This window comes from Numida meleagris, chromosome 27 (genome assembly GCF_002078875.1).
Source record: "Numida meleagris isolate 19003 breed g44 Domestic line chromosome 27, NumMel1.0, whole genome shotgun sequence".
In the NCBI taxonomy this organism is placed as follows: Eukaryota; Metazoa; Chordata; class Aves; order Galliformes; family Numididae; genus Numida; species Numida meleagris.
The window spans coordinates 1,229,963-1,249,947 of record NC_034435.1 but is presented as its reverse complement, the minus strand read 5'-3'; the positions used below and the strand labels follow the sequence as shown (position 1 = coordinate 1,249,947).

Below are 19,985 nucleotides of genomic sequence, written 5' to 3'. Positions count from 1 at the left end.
CCGCTCCGAGCGGCGCCCGAGGAGGAAGCGGCACGGCGCGGCTTTCTTTAACGGGGAAGAAAACTAAATTTCTTCCGAAATAAGAGCTCGCTCTCATCCCGTAGCGCAAGGCAAGGCGGGCTGCGGCCGTCCGCCTCCGCGGCCGTCGCTGGAATCGGCGTCGGGCCCTGACCGCCCCAGGGCTGTGAGCGCCGCCGGCAGCACCTGTCCCGCAGCGCCCTCCCAGCCCTCGCCGCACAAAAGCCCCTTTCTCTCGGGGAGCTCCGCTCCCTCCTGCCCGCAGATCCCGGCAGGCCCCGCTCAGGCCGTGCCGGGTGGGCTGCAGCTGGCGGCACAGCCATGTCGGAGCAGCCGCTATCGCTGCCGAGCTCAGACCTGCCTCCCCGTGCCACAACGGGGGCCGCTGTCCCACCCGCTCCTCCAGCTGCGGCGGATGCCGTGAGGCAGCAGGGGGCACGAAGCACATTTCGGGCGGCACGGACTGTCTCACAGTCGCTCCCAGCTCTGCTACATCGGGGTGATGCTGAAGCACCAACCAGCCCGGAGTTCAGCCCCGCGAGGAGCAGCTGCCTTCACCAGCTCGGCCACGGGGATGCAGCACAGCCCAGCTCCACTGCTTCCCCCCAGCACTGCTCCCGGACTGGGCACGGTGGATGGAAAGGGTTGCTTGTGTCACTTTAATATCAGTTCCCCGGGGCTGGGACGGAAGGACGGAGCCTTCCTAGCACCGTGGCTTCATACCTACAGCACACGCTGTAGGAGTACACAAGAAGCCTTAACAACCTGCAAAGCTTCTCTGCTGTGGAAGCATGAGAGGGGGCCTGGACAGCAGGAAGAGCAGCCCTGCCCGCATCCACCTCGCAAAGCTCCATCTTATGGCAACACAATGACAACCAACCACCAGGACTGACAACCCCACACTCTCACTGTAGGATGACTGCAGGTGAGCAGCAGCAAAACCTCTTGGCAATGATTTGCTAATCACGCCGAGCCGAGAGCTCTCAGCCCAAGGACTGGCAGGTTTAGGAGACCAGCACGAGCAACCTGGCTCTGGGACAGCCTCGTGCAGGAGTGCACCCGAGCTCTGTCGCTGGTCAGAGGGCCGTGGCACTTTGCTAGACACCACCTGAATGCAGGACAACAGGGAAGGCAGCAGTCACCGAGTCTGCCCACCTCCACACCCCTACAGCCAGAGGACTGAGCCCTTCAAGATTTAGTTAAGAGACGGTTTCACGATTTATTTTTTCCCCTCACCCCCCCCTCTCGCTATCCCCAGTGGAAGTGAGAGCAGCTAGGAACTCAGCATTTGGGAAAGCCTAGTTTCAATTCGCAGCTCCACCCCGCATCTTCCACTCAGCCCCGAGCTGTCGCAGCCCAGCACCTCTACAGAGCAAGGGCTTCAGTACCTCCTACTCCACCAAGGTGCTGCAAGTGTCAGAGGGATATATTTAAGAGCAGGAAGCATTCGGATACTATGGAAACCAGGGCAAGGAGAGAACCCAAAATAGACGGAAGACGCAGGCTGTTGCAAAGTCTGGAAAAGTCTTGCTGAGGAGGGCTGTGCTTGCTGCAGCTGATCCTGGAGCGTGAACCATTTAGAGCCCGAGCAGAAAATATCCTCTCTCTACTCTTTCCGTAGCTTGCCATCTTAGGCTTTTAATTTCCTTCTTTAATAAGCCTCCTAAGTTCCTTTGAATGATTCCCACTCCTCCTCCCCATGGCCTGGAGCAGGCTGCTATCTGACTGCTTCTGTGCAGCAGTATGGGGAATGCATCATGAGGATAAATGCTACACAGCGCTCTCCTGAAAGAGAAACCCAGCAGCAACCTGCAAAGGATGCCTGAAACAAGGAGTTCTTTTTTTTTTCCTTCTTTTTGTGCTGCCAACACATTTATTGTGCATATTCACCCTCTACAAACCAAGCAGTTGCTGAACTTTCTTCACTCACAAAAAAAAAAAAAAAAAAAGAAAAAAAAGAAAAGAAAAAGCCCCACCAACACAGAGAATACTTGACATACCCAGAATGGCAGGTGGAAGAGAGACAAAGGATGACAATATGAGGTATCTAAGCCATCTTGCTCAGCACTCAACCAAGTGGAGGACAGTAAAGATGCGGAGCAGCCACAGCACTCGCAGGGCAGACTGCCAGCCACCCCTGTGGAAAGCCAGGCTGGACTCATGTCTTCCCAAGCACTGAGCTGCTCAGTTCCCTCACTAGCACAGACCTCACGTCTGCTTGAGGCCAGGAGGGCTGCAGTCTCACACTGGTTCTAGTTCCACGTGCTCATTACAAGCGTCGGAGACGCTTTTGTTTTCATTACCACCACCTCAGTGCAGAAAGCCCCGCATGGCAAAGGAAAAGCTCCAGGTGAGATTTCTTGGCCCTATCCTTCTCAGCTCACTCAAGGGGAAGGAAACAGATTGAAGACGTCCAGCATCCTTCAGCTTAGAATTTCTTGACTGCAGCATCAACCTCAGGAATTATCTCCTTCAGCTGGTTCCACTGTTCTGCAGACAGAGCAATGCCTGGAAACAGCAGAAAGAGCGTTCAGAGCAGGCAAGGAGCGAGCGTGGAGCAGCATCCCACACCAGCTCCTTCAAATGAGCTACAGAAGGAAACAGTCTGAGGCAGAGGCCCAGAAAAGAAACAAGGGCAGCCTGCTGAGCACGGCAACTGTGTCAGTGCTTCAGCATCCATATCAGGAAGTACTCGGTGCTATCACAAAAGCATCGTGTGAGAACAGAAGACCAAGCTGCCTTTCAAGGAGTCCTGCAGCCTCTTATAGCCCATTCCCTAGGAAAATTCCCACCTTCATGAGCTGGAAAGGGATTTTAGCAAAGTCTTACTCCACCCAGCAGTTAGGAAACCATCCTTTCCACCACCCAAAGGAAATGCCAGCTCTAGCTCTATTTAGAAAAGCTGCTAACAAGAAATCACTACTATAGCTTAAACTCTAGAAAAGAGCTGGCTTTTTATTTTTAAAACCAGTAGAGATAAGGTCTTCATTTCCCCTCCCTCTCCTTTAGGAAACAAATATGGTCATGGAATTGCAGAGTGGGTTCCAGCTAAATGTTATCAACTTGTTCCTTTTGGCTTTGTTAAAGAACAAAGGCTGAGCTTTATTAATTTCTCTAGATAAAAATCAAGGGCCAACAACTCCTGAGAAAAACAGCGGAGGCATTATTTAAATGAAAAACATTTCCTCCTGATTTCTGTTCTAGCTAACAGATGTTCTGTCTTTGGTTGCAAGTGGGCTTTTTTCCTTCCATCCTGGAAGGTGCCCACAGTGCTCTTTTCCCTCCCCACCCCAAAGGGCACAGAAAGGTTTCACTGCTCTGCTTCCAGCTTCCAGGGTAAGCAGTTACCTCTGAGTAACTTATAGCAGCCTCTTCCCTGAAGGAAATTAATTGCTGCAAGGAAAACCGTGCTTAGTGGTTATGGAGCAAAACAAGCTCAAAGAAATTCATCTGCCTTAACACAAAAATCAATAACAAGGATCAGGATGTTCCTCAATTTTTCTCACAGGAGCTGAACCTTTGGTGAGCCCTACAACACACGTGGCAGGAGAGAGGAGTGATGTAACAGCCTGGGGCCTGTGAACCTCGAGGCAAGATGGCAAGTCATCATCAAAGTCCCAAAGCAGAAGGTCTAATCTGAACAGTGACCAATCAGTGAAAGACCAGGGAGCCAGCAGGCTGGGAGAGCCCGGCACAGCCTGCAGACACCGCCTAGAGAAACCAGCAGTACCTTTCCTCCCCGGCTTCATGTCCCCTTCCTTGTCCATATAGAACTCCCTGATGTCCACCAGGACCTTCCCCTTGAAGCAGGACACTCGGACGTAGCGCATCTTCCCAATCTGCAGGTACACAGAGCCAGCATTAAACCCTACCCCAGGATGAGCTGCTCTGCAGCCCACGGGGCACTCACAATACCAGGGGAGCAGCAAGGGAACAGCAAGCACCCCAGGAAGCCAACCCAGCTACACAAGTGTTACAAGCACAGGAGGTGAAGGGGAGACCTGTACCACAAGGAGAAGGAAGGCACGAAGAGGAGGAGAGCTGTGCCCTCCATACCTGGAACATGCCTTCTTCTTCACTGCTTTGTCCCTGGGCCTTCGCTGCCACCCTCGAATGCTTAGCCTCCACTTTTGGCCTTTTCTCTGACTTCATAGACATTTCCTTCTTTCTTTTCTAGAGAGAGATCACCAGGTTCAGCAGTGGGGTCTAAAAGCCACCAGCCTTCCCCTGAGCCTTCAGGGCAGCGCAGTGCCGGGGCTCACTACCAGCACCGCGTGCCACCAGCACACACCACAGCAGCCCCGCGGCCCACAGGGGTCCCCTCCTCCTACGGGGAAACCTTCAGTCAGGAAAACTAAGGCCAGCAGGCAGGCCCTCACAAGCCCAGCGCAGAGGTTACCTTTCCCTCTTCTTCCTCCTCCGGGCTGCTCCCCGTGCCGCTCGCTGCCCCCAGCTCCTCGGCCTTGGGCATAGCTGAGGGGGTGTGAGGAGCCACGCGCAGCGCCCGGCGAAGAGCACCCGCCCGCCTTCTCGAAGCGCCAAGCCCCGCCCCCCTCCCGCCGCTCCACCAATCCCGCGGCTCCCCTGCTCCTCCAGCCAATCCCTCGGCTCCCTTGCTCTTCCCGCCAATCTCGCGGCCCGAGGCGCGAAGCCTGAGGGAAGTTGAGGGGCTGCGAGGGACGCGGGGCGGCGCGGGGCTCTGCTCCTCCGCGCCCTCACACGGCACAGCGCGCACCTTCCCCCTCCCGCTGTCTGCAGGTGTTTCCCACTCTACAGCTGTGATCCGTGTGGAAAACTGGGGCTGAAAGTTGCTCAGGGAACAGGTGGCTTGCAGTATTTTATAATTTGAAGGTCTAACTGGGCTGAGTGATGCCAATCTGCCACAGGCAGCTGATCATGTTATGAAGCAAGAACCCACCGAATAAATGGGCACACACACTCCTGGCAGTGCCAGAATCCAGCTGACTCTAAACCCAACTGCTTCCTATCCAACTACTTCACTTTTCGTTCTACAGAAGGGACGCAGTCTGTCCTGAGCACTTCTCCCTCTGTCGGGGAACGTTCCCTCCGGTTCCAGCAGCAAACGCTTCCCCAACAAACGTGCCATCAAACCTACTCACTCGTAGTTTATTTTTCCAAAGGGACAAACAAATACGGAAATGAAAAACGTTAAAATATTAAATACCATCACATTTATCATCAGGAAAAAAAAAAAAATAACGTTCATTGACTGCATTGTCTTTGCTGTCAGCTTTTAAATATTCACCTCGATATACATTTGTTCTTTAGGATATAAGCAGCTGTGTTAACGTTACCGGATAAATCGACGCCTCTTCCTGAGCTGTGAACGTTCCAGATCACAATGTTGTCTGATGGGGACAAATGGGAACAGACTGAACCAAAGATGAGCCCACAGCACCGCGAGGCTGACCTGAGTGCTCCCATCACTTCAGACCATTAACTCAGGGCTGAAGGGCTCTAAACACGAAACCCAGCCTGACCACCAGGCGCTGGGATGCTCTTCACGTTGGTTTGTGTGTTATGAACGTGATTTAAAGCAAAACCAAACCCACCCAAACCCAACGCCCGCAGCAGTTTGGGGCTATCTGGGGTTTTAAAGGTTGAAATAGACTGTAGTGATTCCTCCAACTGGTCATATTGCACGGTAGTCCTATTTCACAATGGTAAACCTTTTTTATTTGGGAGATAAGCTATGACAGCCCAAACTATTCACATCTAACCCCCGGTGCCCAGGGCAGGGAACGGACTCAAAGACCTTCAGTGCTTAAATCTGTTGGAAACACAGATTTCTGCACACTGTGATCTTTGACAGCACCAGGACAACAGGCAAAATTTTGTGGGTTTTTTTGGCTACAAGTGTAACTGCAGGCTTCTTGCATATAAGCAGGCACATGTTTTTCATGCTTCTTCCTTCCAGGCCAGGCAAACTCCCAATAAAAGGACAGGTAAAAACAGGACTGCAAGAATCTGCTATAAGGGCTCTTCTGCAACGTTGTAGAGAACCTTTATTTTAGCAAAACAGCTGCTGGATTGCTGCTGCTGCGTGTCACGCTGGCAGTAAGATTCATCAGATGTGCTGCAGTATGAATCAGCACCCATTTACTTGTCACTTCCAAACGTGGCAGAACAGCAGGGGCTATTTACATGCTTCCTAAGGAAATGGGGCAGTGTTGGCACTAAGTTCACTCCCAGGCTGGCCGCTGTTCCAGCTATAAGAAAGTTGGAATTTAACTATATAATGCTTTAGTAGAAACAAACTTTGATCAGAAGCATAAACCCTTATCTGTAGTAAAAAAAACACTTTCTATGGCAGCCAGCTAGATGTATCAAATGGACCAATTAGATGACGGGACAAATTACCATTGTGCACAGGAGAACAATGCACTATCCCAACTGCCCCTGGGGACATGTGAACTTTCCTCCTTTGTCTTTCCTGATCTTGTTTTTAGACAGTTGCTTCTAGCACTGCCATCAGGAGCTTTGGTTTATAGTTGAGACCACGAGGAACTGAAGTGTTTGCTTTAATGCTACAACCTTGACCAGGACAGAGCTGGAAAAGTTGAGTCTCTGCTGCAAAGAGGAATTCTTTGGGCCTGCCCTTTTCTCTCTTGCACATTTTTATGGGCCCTGAGTCAAGCCTAAGTAGGACTGCTGATAATTCTGTCTTTCCTATTTTGTAATGGGGTTTCATTAAGCCTGCTTAAGTAACATGCTGGATTGGAGGTGAAACATGCCCTGCCCCTGGGTAACACACACCAAGGATGGGGTGCAGCTGGAGGCCTCCAGTACTGCCTCCAGATATTCAGAGATAGCTGCTGTTCTGTGCATGTCCTATATCTCAAAGCCCAGATCTGCACCCTCCCGGCGTGCAGTACGTGCAGTATCTAAGTGCAGTGGAAAACAACCACGGCTCATCTTCCTGCCGCTCTAGAACAAGCAACCAATTTCTGAAGTCATTATAAATTCATTTGGCAGAGGGCTGTCACAAACACTTCATGCATACAGAGAGATGTATTTCAAACAGGAACTCAAAAGAAAAAAAAAAAAAAAAGGCAAGTTTTTCCCGTAGGGATGATATTTCAGGAGTGCTTGGTACCATGCCACCTGCTGATATTACAAGGAGCCACAGACATAGCATGCTCTCCTGGAAAAGAAAAGAACCTTTAAAGAACAAATTGCTACACGTTAAATATAGCAGAAAGCACACACTGTGGGGCAAAGGTACACCAAGAAGGGGAAAACAGCAAAAAACCAAAAAAGATGGATGGAAATACGTGCATTGGTCCCCATCCAAAGGACACAGACAGCGGCCATAAAAAAAAGCTTTTCTAAGGAGTGTGCATAGAGCAGCTGTGATGCAGATAAGGATGCAAAGCTTGAATTCCTTGCATACAAAAAAAAAAAAAGTGACACCATCATTCAAACCCATAACAGCTTTTCATCCTCTGTAAGAAGTGCTACTTTTATTTGAAGTAGGGCTTTTTCTGATTTTTCTTTTTTTTTTTTTAATGTAATCATCGTTGCCTATGAAAATATCTCAATATATACAGGACAAAAAATAAAGAACGGACTCAGAGAGACATTTTTGAGTGGCAGGACAGTGGTATTCAATCACTTTCCCCTCCAGAACTACAACTAGCCTAGGACTTGTCATCAAAATCTTGATATATTCAAAACTTGGGGGTAAACCGAGCACAGCACCACCAAGAAAGAGCATCCAGCTCTCTCCAGAAATAGGCAGTATCCTCCTTCTCTCAAACGGTGGCATGCAAGGAAGGCTTAAACTTAAGATGATGGCAATGCCAGAGCAACTGGTCGCCTGCTGCTCCCAGCTTTGCACAGCACTGGCAGCCAGATTGCCAACGCTTCCGGATGGAGAGAGCCATAAATGAGGATCGCTCAAGGATAACAAAGTGAGTTCCAAGATACGCTCTGATAGCTACAGTTCTCTAAAGGGCCATGTTTAAAACGACATTCATAAAACAGATTGTGGTTTTTGTGTGTTTGTTGGTTTGTTTTTTTAATGGCCAAGTGTCTTGCCTCCCTTCTTACATACTGGGGGTGGAGTGTGAAGGGAGGCAGCAGCAAGCACTTTGGGAATTTGCTCATACATGCAGGACGAGAACAGTGTTTTCAGAAATAACAGAGCTGAAAACGTAAAATGAGACCCTGAGATGCACATGGACACAAAAACAGCCCCATAATCCAGAACCCATCTGAAAGCGCAAACTGAGGAACAACGATTGATCAGAGCTCAGCAGGAGCTGGGCTGTTCTTGCTCTTAACGCAACCAGATTGCCTGAATACATGAGACAGCCCAGAACGTGATCCTGCAGCATTTGAGACTGCAGAAAGCCTTTAAAAACCAAGCAAGAGCTTAGCACGGAGTAGTGGCAGCAGCAATCCGTTCAAGGACAAACTTTAAGAGAAATCAAGTACAAAGGAAAATGCATCCTCCAACAGAGGCAGGACGACGTGTCCTGGTAAGAACCCTTCTGCAGGAACCCGTTTTAACAATCTTTCTTCATCCCCTCTATAACAGTCAAGACTGTTTACAGTGTACCTCCAAGAAAAGGGAATGAGTTATTGCACTGTCTAAACAAATTGCATAAAGATGCTTGCTAGACACACTGCTTGCTCAGCACACCTCCCTAAAGCCAGGCAGGAAACTTAAGAAGAGGTACCATAAGAAAACATGCTAATAGTACTCTCTTTAATTTGCATGTGCATATTTTCTTCTAAGCAAGTGCTCTGAGTCCTTGGTTTGCCGGGCAGAGATCATACATCTGCTCTGTAGTTTCAGCTTCCGAGCTGGCTGTATGGCACATATGTCCATGAAGGTGCTGGACTTGGGTTTCTACTCACAGAAGCTGCTCAGTGTCAGCTGTTCAGTGTTTAAACAACTTGCAGGAACTACTGAAGTCTCTGAGCTTTTCCCTCGCAAAAAAAAAAAAAAAACAACGCAAAGGAAAACAAACCTGGTGCAAGTAAGGGGAAGAAAAGCGCCTAAAAGGTGCATAGGAGTTGAAATTTTGTTTTCTTTTTGCCTTCCTCTCCTCTCTAGGATAGCAAAGAGGAGAGAGAGGAAGAGAAACAGCAGGATTCAATGGAAGGCAGAAGGTTCCTGATGGGCTCACCGATGGCTCAGTGCTGCTGTACACAGGATGACTTTGTTGCTTCACTGCTGCTTGGTTTTAAGGGATAATCTCTGTATCATCCTGTAAAGGAGACCAAAATTCTGGAAACAGAAGAAAAACAAGTACCCATGAGTCCTTGCAACTTCTAGTAAAATGACTGCTCTACACAAGGAGAAAGTTTACTAGAAGGCTTAAAACAATACTAACGTATATATGCAGTATCTTGCCTGGATCACTCACTAACAACCTCAGCCCGAGGACTGAGAGGGACTTGGTGAATCAGGAATGACTCCAATTGGTGCCAGTTAATCAAGGCTGTACAGAAAATGGCAGCTTACAGCAATTCTGTATCAGACCTGCATCACTGCTGCTGTGAAGGCGCAAACACTTGGTAAAGATGTTTGCTGTTTCACAAACGACTTAGAGGTTCACTTAACTCGAATGCTTTAACTGCATTCTGAGCTGGTAACAGCTACTTCAATGCCTGATGGATACAAGATGCTTCGAACGATTTGTAATAACAAACAAAAACCAAATAGTTTTGCGCTAGGAAAGAAAACAGCAGGAGTGGCAAGGGGTTGTCCTTAGCACAGCTAATTGAGATACTCAAAAACATCAGCACCAGCACAGCCAGCCATTTGGGATCACTTATTTTAGAGTGGGATGGCATGATTCTTCCAAATTTGGTGTTGGGGCTGTGTAAGCACCACTTACTGCAGCTGATGTGATTTAAGACGAAAATAAGCTTGTTTCCTGCTTGTCTCCTACCTGCACTGCAACGTAGGCGACACCAAGGTAGGCTGCTATACAGACGGCCAGAAGCAGGTCAAAGATCGCTGGCTTGACCCTGCAGCAAGAAAAGGAAGTTGTGAAACTGCTACAGCAGGTACTGCTACAGAGACACACAGCAGCCTAGCACGCCCGAGGGCCATACCTGTATGCATTCATCACCTGTTTCAGCTGGTCATAGAAAACAAACTCAGGATCCCTGCGGAAAGGAGAAATTCTTCAGGATGCATTGAATTTCTAGACACTGCAGTAAGAACAGCCCAGACCTCTCTTCCCAAGAAGTTAATTCAGCCAGAGTCAGGTAGTATGACCACCCTGAATACCAGTTCTGAACTTATTTTAGTTGCCTTTTTCTACAGGTAGGAGCCCAGTGGTGCAATTCTGAATATAACGTTCAGCAACGAGGCACGCAGACAATGCCTTGCTGGGTTCATGAAGCTGCTTTCAACCTAAGCAGGCTAGACAGGAAGGAAGCAGCCTCATGGCAATCAAAGGAAGTTTTCTAGGGGACTTCAGTTCTTTCTTTCATTCAGAGAGAAGCAGCACTCAGAGTGGGAAGGATGGAATCAAAGCAGGTGATAAACAAGCTCATGAGGTGGAGGGAACTGCTGAGGCTTTTTGCTTTGCTAAATGATAAAGAGTTATCTCTGGGAGAACACAGCATGAACCAAAACTGACAGGAGAACAAAAAAAGAGCAATCACTTCTGGCCACCTATCAAGAAGCCAGAGAAGTTCCAGCTCAGAGTCAAGATTCAATGGAAGGGGAAGGCAGTTGGCATGCCCCGGCTGGTTCTTTCACCTCTCTCCTTACCGTTTGTCTGCCTTTACATGATGCTGTTTGACATCTTTCAGGTAGCGACCCATATAATATTCTAAGGTGCTGAGAAAGGTGCTGTCTTTATCAATCAGCTGAGCAGCCCTGGGCTGACTGCTCAGCCAGTCCATCACTGATTCTAGCTGCTCCTGCTGGATCTGCTGTGGAAAAATACCACCAAAGAAACAGTCAACCACACACGCTGAAATTGTAACTCTCCCCGGCTCCCGATCCCTTCCCTCCTCTGGTTACAAAAATATATTGTGCTTACCATCTGATCCGTGAAGATCTGCAGATCTGCAGGCGCTCCCTGCAAGGGAAAAGACAGGCTGCTGCTAAGAGCAAGCTTGGGTGAGCAGGGCAAGTCTGGCACGCGCTGCAGGATGGGCAGCTCTTACCTTCTCTGTCAGGTTGTAGATGACCCTCGTCAAAGCCTCAGCAATGATCCTGGTGTTCCTGGTTAGTGCCTTAGTGTCCACTTGTGACCTAAAGCAAAAGGGAGGATTATTCACTTGTCAGTGGCATCATCTCTGCCAGAGCCCACCCTTTTTCACAGCATCAAGCAGGACACTTAAATCCGAGCCCAACTGCCCATATTTTCTTCCCACTCCATGACTGCCAGAACATTACTTGCAGCCCTGAGGCCAATTTGCAATTATGGGCTGGATCTTAACCACAGCCTTCCCCACAGCTTCTGACCTCCTATCCATGATGCTGTTGCGCAGACTGTCCCGATGGCTCTCCAGGTGGGAGATGGTGAACGCTGGCAAGCGTCGGATCGCAAAGCGCTCGTGCTCCCATGCCAGCATGTCTTCAGCCAGGTTTATCTTCTTGTGCACCATGGAAAACTTTACCTCTGGGAACTGGCTGGCAACAACCTGAGGGAAAGGCCAAGCCATTCAGGGTGTCACGCTTCCCACCGCGCCATCCCATCATGCACAGCCCAGCCCAACCAGACCCAATTTTTTTTTATTTTAATGCTGCAGATGGTAAATATATTTCATGTGCTTCATTTAGGACTGGTGTGAGGATGTCTTCACTCCAAATCAGGCAACCAGAAACAACACACAAAATATTTCAGTGGTAGACCCTTTCTTCATGTCTTACTCCCTTTCCTCCTCTTGCAAGAGAGCTGTAGCTCCCTGAGGTTAGGCCCCAAGCTCCCACCCACCCAACATGCTTTTCATTACCATCTCCAGTTCTCTCAGGAACGCATGCTGCAAGGTCCCCTCCTTGGGAGGCTTTGAGACATGAAGATGAAGGCTATCGCCTCGGCCCAGAGTGTCAAGGCAAAGAACAAATGCCACGTTGTCTTGCAACAGGCTGGAATCTGCAACAGAAAAATCCAAACCTTTAATGCTATGCTTTGTGCTGGGACCTCCATCCCCCCACAGAAAAAGGCCTACACGAGGAGATAACATAACAGACTTTTCACGATGATATTAACAGAATCCTTGCCAGAGAACATGCTGGAATGCTAGCCCCTTAACTCACCAGTGTGGTCCAAATTGTCCTCCAGCCATCTCTTGGTTCCTTGATAATTAAACTTGCCACCTCCAGATGCAAAGAACAGTAAGTTATATCTGCCCACCAAAGAAAACAGAGAAGTATTAGCACACTGCACCCCATGGCTAATTTACTATATTCCAGAACTAATGTACTCAGACATGGGGCGAAATCACAACGGCACCTGACGCAAACTGCCTGTTAACAAATGCTTCCTATGTGCCACACTGGAAAGCAGTGGCAAGATGGGGGTAGAGGAGTTCCCAGTGCTTGAGGATGGAATCCAGTTTCCACGTAACTCCCTCCACTTGTCCCTGCAGTTAAGCAGATCTACATCACGAAACCAAAGGAAGGAGTTTGGCCCTTAACTGCTGATGTACTTGGAAGGAAGCACAACAGGGAAGGAAGTAGAAGACTGCTTGTACACTCTAGCACCCTACAAGACTGGAGCAAGAGCCCTTCTTACTTGATCTTAGCTACCCACATTCAACCCAAAACAGTTTCTTACCCAGCATGGGTACGTCTGTAGGTGTAGAGTCGAGAAAACAGCCTGGCTAGTTCCAGTAACACCGAGACACCACTGCCATTGGAATCAGCACCGTGAGACAGCCACTGCAGGACAAAGTGGGACAGAGACAGTGACAACAGTGATTCTTGTGTTCCAGAACAGCCTTCAAGGTAAATGCATCACCACGCTCCACTTAGAACTACCCTTGGTCTTTAAAAACAAGAGAAAATACAGGGTCAGAGGCCAAAAGGGAGAAAGGTACAGACAGGAGAGAAAGCTTCAAGAAAAAAAGAATACTCACTGGAGCCACTCCAAAAGAATCGTAGTGGGCAACTATCACAACAGTGGGCAAGTCTTCTCCACCCAGCCCTGTCAGCCTTCCCTGGAGAAGAAGGAAATAAAAGTCACTCAGCACCCCTCCTTGCACGCCAGGACTAAGACAGCATGACTTCTACAAAGCCTATTGAGTCTCCAAGGGGTCTCAGTTCTGAGGAATTCAGATTCTCACCTGACTTGCCCCATTAGTCTAAACACCTGATGAGATCCCCCCTAGAGAAGGCATCCCATCAACACTGCCAGTTGGAATCTGCCTGGAACTCACCTCCACGCTGGGTATCAGCCAGTCGTGGATAGCTTTGCTCTGAGCCCCGCTGGTCACCATCTGGAAGCCATTGGCAGTCGCGGTGTGAAGCAGAACTAGAACAAAAAAACAAAAGATACATATAGCTGGGGAAGTTTCATCCCTTTATTTCCCTACTTCCCTTGCTATCTGAGCACTGGAGAGACGAGTTTCAAATCACTTTATCCCTCCCAGTTGTCACTTATGTTTATGCACTGACTTGGGATCCTGGTGACCACACGTTTTCAGTCTGTTCTGAAATCCTAGTATTTCAAACTGGTTAAAACAAAAACAACAAAAAAAAACTTTTCTCCAAGAGACCTAAAGCTCATCGTGCTCAGCAGCTCACTAAGACAGTAATGTTATTCACAAGGGAAGACATGGAAGCACTGAACCGACTTGTGGTCAGACAGAAAGCTTCAGCTTCTCTCAACGTACTATAGTCACTTAACATCATCAATGCTGTTTGTAACTTAAATCTTGCTTTCTGTCTTTTCTGCAACAGCATAAAGCTGAGAACTCACTCCCATGCAAATATAGTAAATAGTTATTCTCTCATGCTGTTTTTATTCCACTGGATCTCAAAGCACTTCAAGAAAGACAGAACAAACAGGAAAGCAACAGAACGCTGATCTGCGCTGCATTCAACACAGCACAACAGTCTTAGAGTTGGGATCAGGAGTGCCTTTCTTTAAGCTTTCCCCCACTTCCTAGAACTCACCTTCTGCAGCCGAGGCAGAACCCTGTGACGCAGAAGCAGCCCGCGTTTGTTCATAGATAGACAGCAGCTCATCATCTTCCACTGCAAAGTAGACTGGCACAATGGTTTCCATAGCGAGCATTTCTGGCTCTATCTCCATGAATTGCTGAGGATTTAAGTGAGACACAAACTAAGCACCCGCTAAACATCCAAGAGAATAGGAAAAAAAGAGTGGAAGAGAGGGGGAAAGAAATTTCAAAACGTGAATCTGATTTGTTGTGCGTTACCACAGGAGCTTTCGGTCCTGCAGCAACCCAGGCCTCGCTCCCTCTCAGATACACCTCCCATCAGAAGAGAAAGGAAATGAGTTGGGCTCTTTTGTTTTTGTTTTTTTTTTTTTACCTTTACAACATCCTGTGGGACAGAAGAGATAGACCGTGGCAAGATGATCACCACAGCACCAGCTGACTGGCGGAGAGCCTTCTGGTACTGCTCGTAGGAGAAGTCCACCAGCCGCATCATGACGCAGCGGCGGCTCAGGACGTCCGCTTCCACAGTGCGGGCTTCTGTGTTAAGCACTGCGCTCCTGGTGCCTGCGGGGACAGCAGGGACAGGGTTTGTAAGCAGATTTATCACGTCCCCTTTGCTAGAGCTTAGCTCCGTCCCCAAACAGTCTTGGTCGCTGTCTGATGAACTTCAGAGCCATGTCTACCCAAAGGGATGTGCTTGCTCATCCACCCACCGGGATGCTTATACACTTGAGAAAGTTACAAACTCTCCTACTCTCAGCTTCAGTTTATCAAATCCCCCACATAAAAGCACAGTCCTTGATAGAACTGTATCCAGAGGCTTGCCAACAGCTCCAGCAATGTGGAACAGAGGACTAGAAGGATATCTTGTGTAATGAAGGACGGTCAGAACTACCTCACAATTTATAAAGTTCCAAACCCACTTTATACTTCCATAATCCTGGCTCCTACAGTGAAAACTTCATCACAGTGAGCTTACAAGCAGGCAAGGCAGGAGTAGGGTGCTCCAGAAAGCACCTCAGCCTACGCCAAAGCAGACAGCTGCTAAAGGTTGAGTTCAAAGCTAGCTTAACATAACTCTAACACTAGCTTGATCTTGTCAAAGGTCAGAGCACCTAAGCCAAAAAAAGGTCTGCGCTTCCCCTGTGTAGCACCAGAGAGGGCCATACCCCCAGACACAGAGGTCAGCCACACTCTAAAGCCTCCATGGAGATCTCCTATACTGTGTACCTGACAAATATCAAGAACAGGCCCCTCAATCCATAATGAGGATAACCATTCCACCACCCCCAAACAACGATGTCTAAACACAGCAATGTGGGATTCAGTAATGTCCTCAAAAGCAGGCGTTTCAAAACGTGGATACATTTAGAGATGAAAGGACCCAGTAATAACTTCAGACGTTCAGAAACCACCAGCAGCATCTGTCATATCCACAAAGCGTGCAGGGATAGCTCCCATTCCAGAACTTGTACCATTTAACTTTATAAAGCCCTGAAAGATTTAGAGACAATCTCCAGGACAGCACAGAATAAATGTAGCCCTGTAATTCCAGCTGTTAACAAAGCCTGAAACTCAGGCCACAGAAAGCCAGCAGGGGAGAGCTGCTCACAGACAGAACGTGTGCTCTGATGCGGGATAAATGTCTGCAGAAGACTCAGACGACATTGGTTCTGGGTTAGGGAGTACGAGGGAGCGGGGGCTGAAGGTTACAGCACTCCAGCAATTTGCAGGTTGCATTTCTGACTCAAAGAGAGCTGTTGCACAATCGGCAAACTCCCTGAAGCTGAACACAGGAACTGGAGGTCAACGGTAACGCGAGGGAAGAGCTATAAAAGAAAGGAGGCCTCTCACACCAGGAGACACCAGAGCAACGAGATGTAATGAAGAAGCTGAAGAGTGACGGATCAACCTGCGAACAGAGAAGCCAAGGGCAACAGGACACAGCTGAGCTCCTGCCCAAGACGCAAGATGGCTGCAACCGGACCCTGACACACAGCAGCACTCAGCCCACACCAGCAGCCGGCAAGGACGCAGTGGGTCCACGGCCACCCAGAGCTCACGGTGCGGAGCTCCCCGCATCCCCCGCTCGCACTGCGGCCGAACAACACAGCCCAGCCCGGCGGATCCCGGGCGGCCCTCCCAGCACCGAGCACCGCGCACCGCCGGGCCCACCCGCGGCTCCCAGTGCTCCCCACGGCCTTCCCCAGGCGCAGTCGCCTTCCCCGGGCCCCATCGCGGGGCCGAGCCTCCCCCCTGCGCCCCGCTGACCGCGGAGGAGGCCGGGGCCCTCCCGAGGCCCGGGGCCGTCTCTCACCGTAGGGCTGCCCGCCCAGCTCGTACTGCTGCATGCGGTACACCGTGAACTCGTGGGCGGCTTCAGCGGCGGGCGGCGGACCCAGGAGCAGGAGCACGGCGGGGACAAAAAGTAGGAAGCTGAGCGGCAGGCACGAGGCCTTCAGCACCGACTCCAGCACCTCGCCCGCCTCCTCCAGCATCGCCGCGGCCCCGACCCGCCGCTGCGGCCTGCAGCCCCGGCACGCGCGGCACGGCGCGACAGGACGCAAAGACGCGTGACGTCAGCACACACCGCCCCCGGAGACCTGCTGGGAGTTGTAGTTCTTGCCTGGCCGCAAAGGGTGCCGGGAGCTGTAGTCGAGACAGCGCCGGCCTGGCCTGCAGGGGGCAGTGCCACTTCCGGTAGTGAAGAGGGGACTGGGAGACGGCACTTCCGGTAGTAGAGCGGGAATTGGTACAGGGCACTTCCGGTAGTGGAGCGGGCAGTGGGAGCGGGCGCTTCCGGTAGCTGCCGCAGGGCCCCCCCCGGGCGGCACCGGGCCTCCTGCTGCGGGACCCGACCATCTCGTGGCCCGAGATGGAATAAAATCGCACTAAACGAGGGCTTCCTGGCTGAGGAGATTTTATTGCAGTTAAATGATTGTAAGGTTTTAAGCTGCCGACAGCTTCTCCGCAGGGCCTGGCTGGCCTGGGCTTCCCGCACGGTGAGGGGGCAGTTGGATGCTGTTCTCCTCCAGAGCATCGCTCTGCAGTGGGCCTCTTCCAGGAGCAACGCCCTGCGCTGCTCACACAGCACAGCTCTCTGCACGCCCCTGGAACCGCCCTTCCTGTGTCTGCGCACTTCAGTGCCTTGCAGAGCATCCTGCCCGGGTTCTCACGGCACCTCGGCACCCCTCCTGCTGCTCCATCCTGCCGGCTGGGGCTGCAGCGCTGAGCCCTGGGCTGCAGCGGGTGCAGACATGGCTGCTGGCGGTCCAATATCCTGCAGCTCTCAGTTCCCATCTCTGCTGTTGGTAACCCCTAGAAGTCCAAATGGGGAGTGCCATCCCTGTGCCACGGGGCACAATGGGGCTAGATGCCCTCACCGGAGCAGGTACAGCACCTATATACATGCACGCACGGAGCAGGGGCCACTCCTACCCCAGCACAGCATCCATCTGAGCAGAGCGTCTGTCCCAGCCTGTGCCCGTATCCCTCACCGCCATCCAGGAGCATGTTTCTATGCTACATCCTGCTCAAAGCCTGGCCACAGTCAGCAGCAGGGGCAGGACAGCATCTGACATTGTTCTGACAGGCAGTGCCCAGCACCCTGAGGTCCCAGCAGGCTCTCTGGGCCACCCTTGGCCTCTCAGAGGCTGGGCAGGTTGCTCATCATGCTGGAGTTGCTGGAGAGAGGTGCTCTGGGCCGTGCGTTCGGGGGCATGGAGGTGCGGAAGCTCTCCCGGTAGCGCAGGGAGCTCTCGGTGGATGAGCCCGAGTTGATGTCGGTGATGACCAGGCAGTTCCCAGGCTTGCAGAGCCCGATCCTGATGCAGCAGCAGCACAGCAGGCTGCACACGGCGCGGCGCACCTCCACGCTCCGCAGCGAGTAAATGATGGGGTTAATGCCTGAGTTGAGCATGGCCAGAGCCAAGGTCCAGTCCAGGCTGTGCAGCAGCCTGCAGGTCTGCGTCTCACAGAACACATCGAAGAGCATCAGGGCGAAGAGGGGGCTCCAGCAGATGATGAAGGCGCCCAGGATCATCAGCACCGTCTTGAGCAAACGGAAGGAGCGCTTGCGGCTGTGCCGAGAAGTGGAGCTGGCCTGAACGAGCTGGAAGATGGAGATGTAGAGGCCGATGATGCCCAGCAAGATGATGCTGAACATGACCACGGCGAAGAGGATGTAGTTCTTGGAGTAGAGGGGCAGGAGGACAGAGCAGGCGCTCAAGTTGCAGAGGCAGTTCCAGCCCAGCAGCGGGAGCAGCCCGATGATGAAGGCCAGCAGCCAGCAGGACACGATGAGGCCGCGCAGGCGCAGCGTCTTGCTGGCCTCGTTCTCGGCGATCGGCCGCACCATGGCACTGTACCGCTCGATGGCCGTCACCAGCAAGCTGAAGGTGGAGGCGGCCAGCGCGATGAAGAGGATGCCCTCCCGCAGGAACCAGAGCTGAGGGGACAGCTGGAAGGTCTTCTTGCCTGAGAGACAGAGGTTGGAGAGGTAGGCGATGCCGGCCAGCAGGTCGCTGACGGTGATGCTGGCGATGCAGGAGTAGACCCAGCGGCGCGCCCGCAGGCAGCGCAGCACGGCCAGCAGCACCAGCAGGTTCTCCAGGATGATGGCGCAGCTGATGATGACGAAGATGGTGCGGATGAGGCCCATGCCCTCATCCCGGGAGTGCCGGTTGGCCAGCTTGCCGGTGAAGTTGTAGTGCTGCATGATGATGTTCACATTCTGCATGGCAGCCAGCTGCAAGCAGGAGCCCTTCCTGTCGAGGAGGTCCATTCTGAGCTCAGGATATCGAGCAGAAAGGGAGAAGGAGTGATTCAGGATCCAGCTCAGCCCTGGGCCGTCCGTCTTCTGAGCACCAAGGCTTCAGGTGAGGTTTGGAGCAGAGCAGAGCCTCTGTTTGAGGGCTGAAAACAGCACTGGGTCCAGCACAGAGGTAGGAGTCAGAGCCCTGTCTGCCAGCCCCAAGGCACTGCGAGAACAAGGGGAGAGGAGGGTGAGGTGTTTTGTAAGGCCACGCTCGAGCAGGGTCTTCCTGTTGTTTAATAAAGTTTCCTGTTGTGAGCTAGAGGATTGGCATGGTTTCTGGCAGCTGTCGTCATTACTCAGTAAGGAGAAATTGTGGGGTGGGATCTGTTGGTTTGAGCGCTGGCATGAGCGCCCCGATGGCTGCTGGGGCTTCTGTGGCATTAATTCACCCCTCAGAGCAACTGCCCTCCACCCACTGCCCCGTGCACACCTGTGCCCAGGTCCACCCTTCTCCAGGAGGAATTCCGTGCTCTCACCCTCCTGGGCCCCTCCAGTTGCAGAACCCCACGTGTTGCCCCCAGCGCACGAATCCAGGCACCTGCGGCTCTGCAGCCAGGGCTCAGCTGCACCCCGCTGCAGGGAACCAGCTGCTCCAAGGCCTCCATGTGCACCCTGCACCTGGACACCTGCTGGAGACGGGTCAGGGTCTTCCCTCTGCCTACATCGTGCACAGGAATCTGAGGCACGCAGCTGAAGGGGCTGTGCTGGGACCAGGAGCCGGGAGCCCCGACCCGACTGCAGCGCTAACATCTGTCACTCATCTATTCCCTACATCTGCAAAACCCACCTGGAGGGGCATTCCTGAACCATGCTATTCCCAGCCCCAGCTGCTGAGTTTTGCACTCACCTGGCATGGCTCCTGCTGCCCGGGGAGGCTCAGCAGCCAGCAGTGCTCCCCAGCTGCTCGTTGGAGGCCCGGCGCACGGTAGGTAATGGGGAGGGTGTAACCAGTGAGGCTGCTACCTACCAAAGTGAAAAAAAAGAAAAAAAACAAGAAAAAAAAAAAAAAAAAGGGGAAGTTACAACA

General features: G+C 51.5%; 3 protein-coding genes across 4 annotated transcripts; all 3 read right to left on the bottom strand.

The window, feature by feature from the left end:
* LOC110388943 (activated RNA polymerase II transcriptional coactivator p15-like) lies at positions 195-4,963 on the bottom strand. The gene is made up of 4 exons (XM_021378759.1): positions 4,418-4,963; positions 4,075-4,191; positions 3,749-3,857; positions 195-2,526 (listed from the first exon to the last, which is right to left on the bottom strand). The coding sequence occupies exons 1-4, from the start codon at positions 4,487-4,489 to the stop codon at positions 2,447-2,449; spliced, it is 378 nt and encodes a 125-aa protein (XP_021234434.1). The 5' UTR covers positions 4,490-4,963; the 3' UTR covers positions 195-2,446.
* Positions 5,132-16,640, bottom strand: NCLN (nicalin). Of its 2 annotated transcripts, XM_021378738.1 has the most exons (16): positions 16,460-16,640; positions 14,516-14,706; positions 14,135-14,279; positions 13,396-13,490; positions 13,096-13,176; positions 12,795-12,898; positions 12,275-12,363; positions 11,971-12,110; positions 11,480-11,658; positions 11,179-11,266; positions 11,052-11,090; positions 10,778-10,941; positions 10,111-10,164; positions 9,945-10,023; positions 9,177-9,277; positions 5,132-7,183 (listed from the first exon to the last, which is right to left on the bottom strand). In XM_021378738.1, exons 1-15 carry the CDS (start codon positions 16,638-16,640, stop codon positions 9,218-9,220), a joined length of 1,689 nt encoding a protein of 562 aa, XP_021234413.1. In that variant the 3' UTR covers positions 5,132-7,183; positions 9,177-9,217. The 2 variants fall into 2 exon arrangements, with proteins under 2 accessions (XP_021234413.1, XP_021234414.1); XM_021378739.1 differs by lacking the exon at positions 5,132-7,183 and having other exon boundaries at positions 7,547-9,277; positions 10,778-10,938.
* S1PR4 (sphingosine-1-phosphate receptor 4) lies at positions 16,640-19,943 on the bottom strand. The gene is made up of 2 exons (XM_021378757.1): positions 19,806-19,943; positions 16,640-19,121 (listed from the first exon to the last, which is right to left on the bottom strand). The coding sequence occupies exon 2, from the start codon at positions 18,923-18,925 to the stop codon at positions 17,789-17,791; it is 1,137 nt and encodes a 378-aa protein (XP_021234432.1). The 5' UTR covers positions 18,926-19,121; positions 19,806-19,943; the 3' UTR covers positions 16,640-17,788.

What these genes read in the sequence shown, in the direction of transcription:
- S1PR4 (XM_021378757.1), bottom strand. Translation starts at nt 18,925, where the DNA reads ATGGACCTCCTCGACAGGAAGGGCTCCTGCTTGCAGCTGGCTGCCATG.
- NCLN (XM_021378738.1), bottom strand. Translation starts at nt 16,640, where the DNA reads ATGCTGGAGGAGGCGGGCGAGGTGCTGGAGTCGGTGCTGAAGGCCTCG. An exon ending in GGCTGATACCCAGCGTGGAG is followed by an intron (nt 13,177 to 13,395) that starts GTGAGTTCCAGG and finishes CTTCTTCTCCAG; the next exon opens with GGAAGGCTGACAGGGCTGGG. An exon ending in AGATCTTCACGGATCAGATG is followed by an intron (nt 10,942 to 11,051) that starts GTAAGCACAATA and finishes ATTTTTCCACAG; the next exon opens with CAGATCCAGCAGGAGCAGCT.
- LOC110388943 (XM_021378759.1), bottom strand. Translation starts at nt 4,489, where the DNA reads ATGCCCAAGGCCGAGGAGCTGGGGGCAGCGAGCGGCACGGGGAGCAGC. An exon ending in AGGAGGAAGAAGAGGGAAAG is followed by an intron (nt 4,192 to 4,417) that starts GTAACCTCTGCG and finishes ATCTCTCTCTAG; the next exon opens with AAAAGAAAGAAGGAAATGTC. An exon ending in AAGAAGAAGGCATGTTCCAG is followed by an intron (nt 3,858 to 4,074) that starts GTATGGAGGGCA and finishes GTGTACCTGCAG; the next exon opens with ATTGGGAAGATGCGCTACGT.